At 36.6% G+C, this 15,803-nt stretch overlaps 1 protein-coding gene across 1 annotated transcript; it reads left to right on the forward strand.

The window, feature by feature from the left end:
* Positions 1-12,878: 12,878 nt before the first annotated feature.
* Positions 12,879-13,847, forward strand: LOC101713467 (olfactory receptor 5T18). The gene has a single exon (XM_004869815.2). It carries the CDS (start codon positions 12,903-12,905, stop codon positions 13,845-13,847), a length of 945 nt encoding a protein of 314 aa, XP_004869872.2. The 5' UTR covers positions 12,879-12,902.
* Positions 13,848-15,803: the final 1,956 nt, after the last annotated feature.

Below are 15,803 nucleotides of genomic sequence, written 5' to 3' on the forward strand. Positions count from 1 at the left end.
CCTAAAAATATAAAACTTTAAGAAGAAATGATAAGGGAAATTGTTTAGGAATTCAGGGTAGGCAAGAACTACCTAGGATACAAAAAACATGATGTATAAAAGAAAAAAATTGATAAATGAGATTCCATCAAAATTTAGAACTTTAAATGACATCATTAAAATGAAAAGTAGTCCTTAAACAGACCATATTTCCAATGCATATAACCTATGAGCAGAATATATAAAGAATTCTTAGAGCTCATTAATAGACAACCCAATTAAAATGTAGCCATAAGAAGATGATAAATAGCCAGTATAGCACAAGGAATGGTGTGCAACTCTAGAATCAGAAAAATACTTAATCAATACAATAATAAGATTGAATTATACACTCATTAAGGAGATGAAGTTCAAAGTTTTAAAAGCCTTGTCATGACTTTTTCTTTTTGTTGGATTCTCCCCCTTTGCATTTAATTTGTCACGCCCAAAGGATTCATTCTGCTGGGTTTCCTGGGGTTGTGATCCTCATTGTCTTTTCCTAGGGTATTGTCTAAAATTTTCTGGAGTGCTGGTTTGGTATTCATGAAGTTCCTGAGGTGCTCCTTATCATGAAAGTATCTTATTTCTCCATCAATTTTGAAAGATAGTTTTGCAGGGTACATCAATCTGGCTTGGAGGCTGTTTTCCTTTAGGGCTTGAAATACATCACTCCAAGCTCTTCTTGCCTTGAGGGTTTGCATTGAGAAGTCTGCTGTGATTCTGATGGGCTTTCCTTTGTATGTGATTTGTTTCTTTTCTCTTACTGTTTGTAGAATTTTGTTCTTCTGTTGGATTTCTGGAATCCTAACTATTATATACCTATGTGTAGATTTTTTTTGATTAAGGCTAGTTGGAGTCCTATATGCCTCACTTATCTGTATGTCAAGTTCTTTTCCCCTCCTTGGGAAGTTTTCTATCATCACTTCTGTGAAGAGTTTTGTTATGTCATCCGCACTCCTCTTTCTTCATTGACTCCAATCAGTTTTATGTTATTCTTCTTTGCATCGTCTAGCAGCTGCTGGATTGATTTCTCATGTTCCCTTACAATTTTAAAGCAATTTTTCTTTTCCTCCTCACTAATTGCAATCTTATCTTCTGTATGAGAAAGTCTATCCTCACATTGGTTCATTCTGTTGCACAGACTTTCCATGGAGTTTTTAATCTCTTGGAAATCTGTTTGTATCTATGGATTCCATTTGTTTCCTATGTTGGGATTCCATCATTTTCCTCAGATCCTCTATTTTTTGATCTGTGTCCTCTCTAGATTTATTAATCATGTCTTGCACCATGAGCAAAATCTTTGCTGTTATCTGAGTAATTATTTCTGATTTCATTTTTCCCAGATCCTCTTTTGTTGCCAGTTCAGAGAGTCCAGGTGGTTGAGTATCAGATTGTTCCATCTCATTTCCCTTTGGGGTTGCTGTAGGTGATGTGGAACTCTGTTTTTGAGGCTTGTTTATGTGTTTTCTCATTTCCACGGGGGTGTGTGTGTGTGCTTCTGGGGCTCACACAGCTCACCTTCTCTGCCCTAGGAGCTTGGGATGACAGCGGGGAAGCTTCCTTCCAGGTGCTGGGACTGGCTGAGCTTCTCTGCCCTAGGAGCCTGGAATGGAGGCAGGGAGCTTCCTTCTAGGTGCTGGGACCAGCTCACCTTCTCTGTCCTATGAGCCTGGGATGGCAGCGGGGGAGCTTCCTCCTGGGTCCTGGGACCAGCTGAGCTTCTCTGCCCTAGGAGCAGGGGATGGAGGTGGGGAGCTTCCTTCCGGGTTCTGGGACCAGCTGAGCTTCTCTGCCCTAGGAGCCTGGAATGGTGGTGGGGGAGCTTCCTTGCCTGTGGTCTATTTTGAAGAATGATCCTTGTGAGGGTGAAAAGAATGTATATTCTAATTTTGAGGGGAGGAACACTCTGTAAACATCTATTAAATCCAGTTGTTCAATAGCCTGGTTCAGTTTTAGAATTTCTTTGTTAATTTTTTGTCTAGATGATCTGTCTATTTGTGATAGTGCGGTATGGAAGTTCCCCACTACAAATGTATTAGTGCTTATTTGATTTTTCATGTCCATTAATACTTGTTTTGTATAGTTAGGATCATTTTTATTTGGTGCATATATATTCATGATTGTCATCTCTTCCTCTTGGATTGTTCCCTTCACAAGGATGTAGTGACCATCTTTGTCTCTCTTAATTAGTTTTGATTTGAAATCTACTTTGTCTGCAAATAAGATTGCTACCCCTGCTTTTTTCTGGGATCCTGTAGCATGGAGAACTGTTTTTCATCCTTTTACTTTCAGTCTATGGATTTCCTTTTGAGTTAGGTGTGTTTCTTGTATACAGCATATTGCTGGATTTTGCTTCTTAATCCATTCTGTCAGTCTATTTCTTTTGACTGGTGAATTGAGGCCATTAACATTGAAAGTTATAACTGGTAGATATTGACATCCTTATCATGATGTTTTACTGTTGTTGGCTCTTTTATTTCTTATTTTTTTCCCCTTTCTCTTTAGTGTCTTACCTTGCCTGGTGGCTTCCCTCTGTTGGGCCTCATGGACCTGTGACCTTCATTGCCTTTTTCTAGGATATTGCTTAGAATTGTTTGGAGTGCTGGTTTGCTGTTCATGAAGTCTCTGAGGTGTTCTTTTTCATGGAAGTATCTAATTTCTCCATCAGTTTTGAAAGATAATTTTGCAGGATACAACAATGTAGGTTAGAAGTTATATTCTTTTAGGGCTTGAAATGCTTGTTTTTCTGTTGGGTTTCTGGGATCTTGACTATTATATCTCTAGGTGTAGATTTTTTTTTTAATCAAGACTAGTTGGAGTTCTATATGCCTCACTTATCTGTATGTCCAATTCTCCACCTCTGTCTGGGAGTTTTCCACTATTACTTCCGTAAACAGTTTTTTTGTGTCAATTGTACTTTTTCCTGTTTTTCCATGGAGTCCTATAGGTCTTATGTTATTCTTTTTTGCATCATCTAGCAGCTGCTCTATTGATTTCTCATGGTCCCTTACTATTTTTAAGAAATCTCTGTTTTCATGGCCCTTCACTGCAATCCTGTCTTCTACATCTGATATTCTGTCCTTAGAATCCCTTAATCTTGTCTGAATGCTTTCAATGGAGTTTTTAATCTCCTGAATATCTGTTTGAATCTGTTTCATTTATTCCATTTCTTTCTTATGTTGTGTGATCATGGTTTCCATTTCTTTCTTATGCTGCTCATTCATGGCTTCCAGCATATTTCTGAGCTCATCTATTTTTTTTATCTGTTTCTATTCTTGAGCCTCTAATCATGTCTTTCACTCTGCTCACCATCTCTGTAGTTATCTGGGAGATTATTTCTGTTTTGAATTTTTCTAGAGGCTCATTCATCTGTTTTGTTACTTCCTGTGCTATCAGTTCAGGGTGTCCAGGTGGTTGATTATCAGACTTTTCCACCTTGTTTCCCCCAGAATTTGCCTTGTGTGGGGTGGAAGTCTGAGTTTGTGCCTTACTTAAATGTCTTCTCATTTTTGTTTTTGGTACTGTCCTTGGTTTAGTTCCTGGGTTAATACTTTGAAGTTGCTTATTGTAAGTATCTTTGTTGATGTATTTATAACCCTTATGGAATGACTGCTTCTCAGAGATGTCTTCCAGATATAGTTGGTCTTTAGGTTTTGAGTCTCTAATGGCTCTGAGGCTGTCTCATTTTCATTATACCAGGAAGGACAAGTAATTAGATTCATCACAATGTCTTAGCCCAAGTGATACAATTAACAACACAATAGCATCAAGTACCTCTTAGAAAATGACAATTTGTGGTAGTTATTAATCTATCACATTTACCTGTGTGAATTAAATCAAAATCAAGGACCAACCCAATATGTGTTTATAGTGAATAAACTCTTCAATATAACAATTTTATCCTTCTGAATGGGAAGTTAGAACAAGTTGGGAAAGGAGGAATAGGTAGGTAGAACAATAGGGGAAGGTTAGCAGTGAGGCTAGAGGACACAGGTGAGAGAAGGAAAGAGAAGAAAAGAAAAATAAAAAAGAAACATGAATTAGGGCCAGAACAGGAGCACAAAGGGAGATGAAGAACAATATGGGACAGCAAGGGAGTGAGGGAGAGAGAGAAAGAAGAGAGAAAAGAAAGAAAAAAGAAAAAAGAAAAAATTTTTAAAAAGTAGAAAAAGAAGGATACAAATTAAAAATAAGAGCAAAAAATAGTGGTAATATTGATAACAATGAATAAAAGATAATAATGAAGGGCCTCCTTCAGGGTATGTCTCTTCTGTCACAATAGACAATGTGGGCAGCAGTGTGCAGTTATAAGTCAATGAGTCTCAGTAAGTCAGTCACAGACTCTTGAGATTCAGGCAGATTTCTGGCTCCAAGTCCCAAGTTGAGCTCTCTGACCTCCTGCAGGGTTAAAGTCTGTGAGGTTCTACTGCAGGTTCAGCTACCTTTCCCCTGAAGATAGTCCAGGTTCTGATGGGAGGTGATGATCCCTCTAACTTACCAAGTATGGTGGTCTGGTGTGCCTTTATTGCAGAGGTTCTCTTCACTTTTCCAGTGGGATTCAGTTATCATCAGGGAGCCTGAGAGAAGCCCTCTCTCGCTTGTTCACTTCTGCAACTCAGGACAGTGGCCTTTATGCTCCCCTGTGCCTCTGTAGTGTAGAACCAGGGAGGTGCACAGTCAAGAGGCTAGAGGCGGTGGTGGTTGTGCTCTGTTGTTGACTGCACCAGCGCGGCTCCATGGGTGGCTGCTGGGTATCCCCAGGGGTCCTTACCAGCTCTTGGTCACAAGTAGGCATAGACAGCTGGACAGAGGTGGGCTCAGTCAGTCCTGGGCACTCTGCCTGTGCTGCTCTGCCCACTCAGCTCCACAGGCCTGGAATTCTTATGTATATGGAATATCCACCTCTGGCCTGATGTATAGTTTGTGAAGATTTTTTCTTTTTCCTTATGGCATCCCTTCATTCAGTTGTTTACTTTGCTAAGGAAATGATCCAATTTATCTATTTTTGATTTTTGTACCCTGTGATTTTAGTATCTTGTCCAAAAGTCCTCAGGAATTGCATTGTCAGGAAGCATTTCATTCATGACTCCTTTTGTGGTTTTATAGTTTCGAGTATTACATGTAAGTCTCTAATCCATCCCATTAGTTTTTGTGATTGGTGATAGGAAGGAACCCCTTTCTTTCCTCTGCATGTGGAGTTACAATTTTCATAGCAACTACTATGGAATGGACTGTCCATTCTCCAATGCATGGGTGTAAACACCCGTGTACAAAAATTTGACTATAGATTTGTTAGTTTATTATATCAACTCCCTTCTGTTTTCTTTTTAATGCTAGTACCAAGCTGTTTTAGTTACTACAAATTTGTAGTATATTTTACTGCTAGGCTGTGCAGGATTTCCTGCTTTGTTAATTTTGGTCAGGTTGGCTTTGGCTATGTGATAGTTTTGGGGAGAGTTTTTCCTAATTATGTGAAGAGCTTCTTTGGCATTTGGATAGGAATTGTGAATCTGAAGACCTGTTTTGGTAGTATGTTTTTTATATCAATGTTGATTATTCCAATGCACAGACATGAAGTGTCTTTTCTCTATGTGAACACTTTAATTTCTTTCATCATTAGTTTATCATTATAGTTGTAATTATCTTCAGGTTTTCATTTAAATTTATATTTAGATTATTCGTGTAGCTATTGTACATGTGATTGGGTCCTTTATTTTTATTTCAGATAATACATTCCTGAGAAAAGCAATGCTACTGATTTATGTATGTTGATTTCATATCCTGCAACTGTGCTAAATTCATTTGTTCTAGTAGCTTTTGATGGGGTTTGGGGATTTTAGATAATATGATACCACCATCTGCAAACAATGACATTTTGAACTTTTCTTTCCCAATTTGGATTCTATTCATCTCCTTTTCTTGTCTATGCATTCTACATAAGGCTTCCACTGCTATATTGATTTAAAAAAATGGAATTGAGCCTGTTCATGTTTTTTCAGATCTTAGAGAGAACATATTCAGCTCTTCTTCCCCTTTACTATAATGTAAACTGTTGGTGAACTTTAAATGACCTTTATTATATTAAGGTATCTTCCTCCTATAAATAATATTCTCAACATGTTTATGATGAAGAAATTTTGAATTTTATCCATTTTTTGTTTGTAAAAATGAACATATGTTTTTTGTCCTTCATTCAGTTAATGTGGTGTATCATATTTATTTGCTTATGTTGAATCATCCTTGCATCTTTCAAATGAATTCCCCTTTATTATAGCAAATCACCTTTTTAATGTCCTTTTGGAAGGAATTTGTTAGTATTTTGTTGAAGATTTTTTCAGGTTTCTCTTTTATGAAGAGTTTTGATGGGAATACTGGATTAAAGAGGGGTTTTAGTTTGAGTGGATTTTTTGTTGCTTGACTTGTCAATTTCATTCTTTTTTCTGTTATTATTTGATTCTGTTTGTTGCATCCTCTAGGGAACAGGGAATGGGGATATTATTAGAACCTCTACAACAAGTCCTGCTCTCCTGTGAGCCACGACAGCACAAGGCAATTTAACTTATTACACAGGAAAGGTAGAAAAAAATGAGACTTTGAGAAGAAGCTGAGCTTTGGGCCTGATCAATGCTCCTCAGGGCAGCAAAGATCAAAGCACTGGAACTTGCCACACCTTTATTCAGTACATCTGGAGAAACAAATGTAACAGATGACTGGGGCAGAGAGTTCAGTAGATGGGGAGAAACAAAAGAAATGCCTGGGGTGGGTGGGTGGTGGAAATCCTAGATCAATGAGGAACTATGCAGATGAAGATTTTATTCCCCCTAGGGTGTCTTCAGCTGGTGTAGTCTTGTCCTGGAGCATCACAGCATCACCGGACCATAGAGGTCTTAGCTGTGACCAGAGGCCAAACTGGAGTTAGGTCTCCGAATGCCATAGCTGGGCTGTAGCCAGGAGAACTAGGCCTAATCAAATGATTTTTCCCCAAAATTATGTAGAATTGCTCCCCACACCTTATTATACATTCACGTGTCTGGCTTATTTTGTTGTCTACTTGATTTGAAGTGAGGTCCACTCTTAAGAAATCTCATCTTAAATGTTTCCGTGCTTCATTATGTTTTGTGCTCAACATTCTCATCTCCCCTGAGGTATATCATGCAACCTTCCTGAAATAAGTCTAAACCTCAATGTTGTATCTTATCTTCTTCTCATATTTGCTTCTCTTCCAACTTTGCTTACACATACTAAAAGCTCAAATGAGCTTCTGATTGAAATACATACACAACTTTGCAAATCATTTCACTACCCTGAACTTGGAATTGCATGCCATCTGAAAATTCAAATTCACAATCTCTTTTTTGAACTGTTTTAAACAACAAGTGATTCTGGGGAAGAAATTTTTCTGCACATCCTTTCCTGCCAGTGTTCAGCTTATCATGATCCTGTAGGCAGTTGAGTGTGTTTGCCTGCCGGTCTGCTTCTAAGTGTTTATTGACTGTGTGTGAGTGAACAGATGGATGGATACATACATATGTACTCCTATTATACTTCATCTGGGTGAACTTTAGTATCCAACATTCACAAAATTATGTCTGGTGAAGTCAGTTTTAATATTTCATACTGTCTCATTACATACTGCATTTTGGGTTTTCTAACTACTTGAGTCATAATGCCCCAATTACTCAATTTTTCACAGTATTTGCTTCAAAGACAGTAGTTTTTTGGGGGGTTTTTTTGGTACCAGGGTTCGAACTCGGGTCCTTGCTCTTGCGCAGCAGGCGGCAAAATCATTGAGCTAAATCCCCGGCCCAAAGATAGTAGTTTATAATTTGAGCAGAATTAAAGTAACATGAATTGGAATAGTTGTACAGCCATGCACTCTGTCCCATATGAGAGACAAGTGGTGGCATGATATTAGTTTAGTTTGCCAAAAGCACTTACTAGCTGCAATATAAAATTGCTTATATGGTCACTTTGAGCAATTTGAACTTCAAGGACGTGAAATTATAACCTAACGTCAAAGCCATGTTATATTTTCTCCTGCCTTAAGATATCATAGCAAACTTTACAACATTTTAAAACACATTTTCCAGTACGTCATTTTAATTTGATGTCAAATACAGCCATTCATTTGGGGAATTTTAACATGTAGAATCATATTCCAGGGGCATTTTTCCTATTTTTAGGCAGTAAATCCCCATGTTGTTATGATAAATTAGAAGGTAATTGGGACATATTCCCCTGGGAACATCTCCTGTGGGCTTCCTCAACAAATGGGTAAGTGGATATACACAATCTAAATAAGCAATCCATCATAAGTTAAACTGGAATTTGCTGTTCCACAGGTAAGAGAAATATTGAGATCATTTGCAGAATATCTTAGCTGAAAAGTCAGACTAATTTATTTTTATTACACATTTTAGCTTTAAAGCACACTGCATAAACCCTTTTTATTATTGTTTACTACATAGGTGAATAGATCATTTATATCTGACTTATACAAATTCCTCTGTAAATGTATAAAACTAGCACTTCCTACAGACAAAGGAAATAAAAAATATTCGTTTTATATTCACAAGAATAAATAAGGATGATCTAAATCAAGAATATGCTTTCATTTTCCTAATGGAAGGAGACATTTCAGTTCAGATTATGAACAAGTAGTAATCTACACAAAGAAGGTAAGAATACTTTCAACCTGTTAATGCTCATGAAGGAAATATTTTGCTATAAATACTATGACAATTAATCATCCTTTCACTAGTTCCATAGTCTAGAAGCCAATTTGGATTACTGTGTATTTCTAATCATTTTCTAGTAAATAATTTTTTCAAAAATCCATGCATATTAAGAATGGTGCTTTGACCTACTGCACTGGGTACGGTGGGATTTGGGTGTATAACTTACAAAACGAAGCTTTGGTCTAACAAGACACAGAGTAAAGACACTGAAACGTGTGCACTGTGAGACATGTAGGGTTAAATCTTGTCTCTGGCGCTTATTAGCTACAAAGTGGAAATAAATTAGTGTACAAGAAATTCTGCTCCTGTAGCAAATACTCCACAGCTGTAACATTTTCTCTCCCCTTTGCAAACTTACTGCTTAAATGCTGAACCCAAAATATTTGCAGTTTCCTGCCTATTCTAATTGTGTTTGAGGATGTGGTGTCTCACTGATTTTAACAGTTTGTCCTATGTTATTAGATTCTTCAAGAATCAGAGTCATTGCTTCAGAGTCATTGTGTCAAAATATGCGAGTCCTTTCAATATGTGCTCACAGTAACTGAGTCACATTTTTCTTATCGCTCAGGAGAAATGCATCTCAAGAGCAGTTTAGCTGACTTCTCCAACATCATAGTTTTTAACTCTTTAAGTTACATAAAGTAAAACTAAGCCCACTGTAATATACCAAGTGGATCTGTGGTAATGTCTGTAGTTTTGATGTCAACATATTGCACAATTAACAATATTACTTTGTGTTAAAGAATAATTCAGAAATATAGAAAAGTGGCAGAGAAAATAATCATAATGAAACTATTACTTGAAGAATTTTTTGGATAATTAGGATTATTAGGATAATATTTGTATATTAATACAAAATATATGTTTCATGAAGCTAAAAATTTTAATATGTCTCAAGGCTCTAGTCACATACTTTTTTTTTGTCACGTACTTTTTTAATCATTTAGTAATAATATTCATTTTATGATTCAATATCTGAAAATTTTAGTTGAAATATATGATGATATTACAAGTACATGATCATTATAAATTTCTAGCCCTAACATATTAAAATAAATTGTGCTACATATTTAATTAGTTCATCTGACTGTACATCACTGTGCCGCTTTTTTATTGAACTGCATTGTTCTTTTAAAGTTGAATAAAACTGAAGAGACAATGCACTATGGCATGTGGGTTTCAGTTATGAAGCTGGGTCATGAACACTTGCTTTTAGAATTCACATTTCATAGCACTTGAACCATACATGTTATTGAAATGATGGTAAGAATTTATTGAGCTTCACATTTTCTTGTGACTTCTACTCCAATTAAAAATAGATGTATTTCACCATATTCATCAAAGTTTTATTTGTTTTGCTTCTGCTTTATTTCATCTACATAAACATCCATTAGTCAAGTAGTTAAACCTCTCAACATCAGATTACCAATTGGTCACAAAACACACACAAACACACAAAGACATAAACACATATCTGTGTGCACAGAAATGACACTATTGACTCCATATTTTCATCACCCACACTAAGCAATAGCTTTATAATATGTGCTTTTAATGATTATATTTTCATTCTTCTCAGCTCCCCTACTCTCATTTCCTCTGTTGAATTTAATAGAACCACTCTTGTTACAGCATTTTATCTTTTCTACATATCTTTTTGTAGAATATATTTGCCATAATATGATAGGAAAAATAAATGTATACATATATATGTCGGTGTATGGGAATACATAAAACTGATTTTAAGTGGTTTTAATATTAAATCAGTGAAACTATGATGTTAACATCATTTTTGATGGCTTTTAAAAATCTCATATAACAATAAAGTGTTGAGATGTAATTTTCTTGACCACTAAATAGTTATTTCCAGCACTTCAACAAGATAGGAATTTGTTTCTGAATCAGTTGTCTCCAACACAATCCAGAATGTAGTTCATGTCTTTTCATTCTTCATCCTGCTCACATTTTATACTAATGAATGTGGTCTATATATCTGGATCACACATAGTAATTTTCAGTCCATCCACATCCTATGAATAATTTCCAATCAAGTAGATAGCACAAAAATGTTTCAATATTGGATGTACCCATTAGTATCCAGAAAAATAATTTGAGGAAATTTAAACATCTCTAGCAGCATTAATATTGCAAAGCAACTCAAGTTTTGTACATTCAAAGGAAACAGTCACATGTCATTGTGGTGAGTTTGAACACTAATGAAAGAGAAATATTGTCCTCAGACAACTGGATGTTCCCACACAAATAAGTTTTCCCCCTACCTCACTATACATATGTCTTCATGTAGATTCATATGATTCATGTCAACAGTTTTGGTAATGAATCCTTAAGTAAGGGAAACAAACAAAAAAATGAAATGCAAGCAAGAAATGAAAAAAATAAATGAATCGGCCTTATCAAAATTAAACAGCAGCAACATGTTTTGTGTATTGCTCTGATCTGAATGCGGCACTCTGACGTTCATGTGGTGCAAATGGAATCACTAAATACACATGTTGAGTGTATTTAGAGTTTGTGCAAGTGAGAAAAAGCTAGGGTTAAAGGAGGTCATGAGAATGTGGACCCAAGAAGGGCAGTCATGTTTTAGTTGTTGTGATTGTGATACATAATAATCACATTTGTTTGGGTGAAGTGGCCCCTATAAATTGTATCTTGGTCATTTTTATTGTCCTTTGTCCACCACCCTCCCTCCTCTCCCTTCCTCTTCCCCTTCCTCATCTCAAAAAATTTACCTCTCTGTTTCCTCTGTTGCATTTTATTCTTTAAATTATTTGTATCTTAGTTTGATCATGTAAAAGGAACCATGCAATCCTTAACTTTATGTCTCACTCCATTTAACATTATGGTCTCAGCATCATTCAGTCTCCTACAATTAACATGAACATTTTCTCTCTTATGGCAGAGTAGAATTCTATTTGCTGTGTATACCGCATTTTTATGCCTATCTACATTAAGGGGCATCTGGGTTGTTTCTGTTGTTGAACTCTTTTGAATTCTGCTGCTCTAAACATGGATAAGCATTGATCACTAGAGTGTGATAAATTTAACACTTTGGGAAAATATCTGGAAGGGAAATAGCTGGATCATATGAAATTTCTATTTTTAATTTTTGAAGAATTTCCATTCTGATTTTCATGGTGGTTTTACTACCTTACATGTTGACCAACAATGTAGAAGCTTCCTTATTTCACATAGCCTTCCCAGGATCTTTACCTTGTTGGGTTCTGGTTGATTGCCATTCTCACTGGAGTGAGATGGAAGCTAAGAGTTTTTTTGATTTTCCTTTACCTAATGCCGTAAGATGATGATTTTTAAATGTACTTATTGGCCATTTGAACTTCTATTTCTGAAAAGTGTTCCTTCATTTCATTCACCCATTTTTGATTGGAGTATTTATTTTTTGTGTCTCAACTGTTCAGTGCTATCTATATATTCTAGATATTAATCTATTTCAGAGGAAGAGTGGACAGAGTAGTTTTCCCATTCTGTACGTGGCATCTTCACTCTGTCAATTGTTTCCTCTTCTCTGCAGGAGCTTTTCAACTTAATATAGTGCCATTCCCTGACTCTTAGTAGTATTTCTTTTGTGATGGGAATTCTGTTATCGTTTTTAACTCAGGAAATACAAAAAAAATAATGTTATGCAACTTTACACAGAAATGGTTTTATGAAGTCAACCCCCTTGTATTAGCAAGTGTTGGGAAGTACACGAAGAACTGACATGCTCACACATTTTTAATGTTAAGGCAAACTGGATTAATTATTGTTGGAAATAGTTTTGGTGGTTCACATAATGACAATCATGGAAATAATGTAATGCTCCCAAATTCCACTCCTTGATATATAATCACAATACTGTAAGATACAAACTGCCTAAGTACAGGTACTTGAAGTACTATTCACTACAGAGTGAACACCTATAACCTTCATCTGAGGCTCCATCAGTAACATGGTATCTTGTAACTGGCTTCTGATCAATTTCTTGGGCATCTTACATTGCCAAGAAATAAATATAAAGGCGTAACTCATATTCCTTCAGCTCACAGTATTGTTTATTGCTCATTATTTTCATAGTACCATGAACGGTAACCTTTGAAAATCTTCCAGTCTGTTGTAGGTGATTTCAGCATGAAGAATATCACTGAAGTCACTGTATTTGTACTCACAGGGCTCACAGACAGTCCTGACCTGCAGACCATCCTCTTTTGCTTGTTTCTCACAATTTACCTTTTCACCCTCGTTGGAAATATAGGACTGATTGTGTTGGTCATTGAGGATTCCCGGCTGCACAACCCAATGCACTATTTTCTCAGTGTGTTGTCTTCTGTGGATGCCTGCTATTCCTCAGATATCGTCCCAAAAATGTTAGCAGGTTTGGTGACTCAGAATAAAATGATCCCATTCTATGGATGTGCAACACAGTCATTTTTTGCTGTTAGTTTGGGGACCACAGAATGCTTTCTCCTGGCGGCAATGGCTTATGACCGGTATGAAGCCGTCTACAACCCCCTGCTGTATTCCGTGAGCATGACGCCCAGGGTCTACGTGCCGCTCAACATCGCCTCCTATGTTGGGGGGATTCTTCACGCTATTGTGCACACGGGGGCCACTTTCAGCCTCTCCTTCTGTGGGTCCAATGAAATTAGACATATCTTTTGTGATATCCCTCCTCTCCTCGCTATTTCCTGTTCTGACACTCATATCAATGAGCTTCTACTCTTGCTCTTTGTGAGCTCCATTGAGGTGGTCACCATCCTGATTGTCCTCATCTCCTACGGCTTCATCCTGCTGGCCATTCTGAGGATGCGTTCTGCCGAAGGGAGGAGAAAAGGGTTCTCCTCATGTGGCTCCCACCTAGCTGGAGTGTCCATGTATCACGGGACAATCCTCTTCATGTACGTGAGACCAAGCTCCAGCTATGCCTTGGAGCACGACATGGTGGTGTCCATATTTTACACCATCATCATTCCCATGCTGAATCCTGTCATCTACAGTTTGAGGAACAAAGATGTGAAAAGGGCAATGAAAAATGTTTTCAGGAAAATTGTGTGTAAAGGTAAAATCACTCTTTAACATCAAGCATTAAATTTCAAAAATCTGTGTATCTACTTTATCACAATTCTCTGGGTGTGTTAGCTCTCGAATTCATGAATTCATTTAGTTCATCACTTCCTTTTTAATCCTTTGTACAAGATTTCAATTTAATTTAATTTAATTAGCACAAGTTTGCCATACATAATGCTAACATTGATCTTAAGGAGTATATACATGTACTTAACACATCTTTCTTGATTCCTTTTACTCTCTTTTCCCTCCTCACCTACATTAATTTTATGGTCACATTTAGATTTATTATAAAAGCAAAATAAAGAGTGACATTTAGTGTTCCTAGAACATGTTAATTATTGTTTTAAATCAGTTGGTCACACTCAATCATGGATTTTTCTGTTCTTACTATTGAGTATTTTAAAATAAAGATCATAGTCAACACTCTAGGGTACTTTTCTAAATGCAAAATATCCTTTTCTTATTAAATATAGACGCATATATGCCTCTAACACACATTCGTACATTTATGTTGATACTGATTTTGTTAGGGTGAAAGGGCTGCTAAAGAAACATAGCAGACTGTATATCCTTTCTCTCTCTCTCTCTCTCTCCTTTGTTCCTTTTTTCTTTCTTTTTTTTTTTTTTTTTGGTTTTTTGTTTGCACTATGTAGCCCAGGCTGGGCTGGAACTCACAACCAACCTCCTGCCTTGTCTTCTCAGGGGCTGAGATTCAGGCATACACCACTGTGCCCTTACCAAGACTGCGGGTCCTATGTGACCAGAATTTATTTTCTCACAGTTCTGGAGTGCAGATGTCGTACATCAAGGTGTTCGCCAGGGTGATTTCTTTTGAGCTTTGTCTCTGTTTTTTTTTTTTTTTTTTGATGCTTATTCTTTAAACTTCCGTGTTCATGTAGTCCTTCTTTTCCATATATCTGTTGTCCAAATCTCTATTTATAAGGACATCAAGAATATTCAATTAAAGCTCACAGAATAGTCTTCATTTTAAGTTATTGCCTCTTTAAAGAGTGTTTTTCTCAGTACAGACACATTCTGAGGTACTCAGATGTTTATATTTCTTTTTTTTATTAAATTCTTTTATTGGTACATTTTAGGTACATAACACAGTTACATTTCTCATTGGGAATTGTACCTTTATATAATGCATCTTGGTTCTGATTTTTTCCCCATTCCTAGCCCTCTTTTCATCCCCTCCACCCTTCCCTATTTACAAACACTTTATTTCCATTTTTTCCATTTTTCAGCTTTTTTCCTTTCCCTTATTTCCTTTCCCCTGGCCCTCCCACTACCCCTACCCCTTTGGACCTTTTCTTCCTATTTTACATTATCGATTATTCATTCTAATCATTGGTACATTTTAGGTATACAATATAATGACATTCATCATTGGAAATTTGCACCTTTACATAGTCTCTCTTGGTTCTTATTTTTCACCCTTGCCCAGCCCTCCCTTCAACCCCTCCATCCCTCCCTATTTACAAAGATTTTGCTCCTATTTTTCCATTTTCTCATATTACTTCCATTCCCTTCTTTCCTTTCCCCTAGTGCTCCTGCTTCCTTCCCCTTTGCCCCTTTTCTTCCTATTTCACGTTACCTATTATACGTTTTAGTCCTTATTTACTCTTTCAGTTTCTCACATCAGAGAAACTATTCAGTATTTATATATGGAATCTCAGTGTTGTTTTCATTTGCATCTCTCGAATGACCAGTGATGTTGAACATTTTTTGATGTATTTATTTGCTATTTCTACTTCTTTGTCTGAGAAATGTCTGTTCATTTCAGATGCCCATTTTTGGATTGGGTCTTTAAGTTTGGGAGATCTGATCTTTTTAAGTTCTTTATAGATTCGAGATAGTAGACTTTTGTCTGAGGAAAAGCAGGTGAAGAATTTTTTCCCACATTGTGGGTTGTCTCTTCACACTGCTGGTGGTTTCTCTTGCTGTGCAGAAGCCTTTTAA

Source organism: Heterocephalus glaber, unplaced genomic scaffold (genome assembly GCF_053883595.1).
Source record: "Heterocephalus glaber isolate CG9 unplaced genomic scaffold, H.glaber_assembly_v1.0 deba00001806, whole genome shotgun sequence".
Lineage (NCBI taxonomy): Eukaryota > Metazoa > Chordata > Mammalia > Rodentia > Bathyergidae > Heterocephalus > Heterocephalus glaber.

Excerpts from the sequence above, each read along its gene's own strand:
- LOC101713467 (XM_004869815.2), top strand. The coding sequence starts at position 12,903 with ATGAAGAATATCACTGAAGTCACTGTATTTGTACTCACAGGGCTCACA.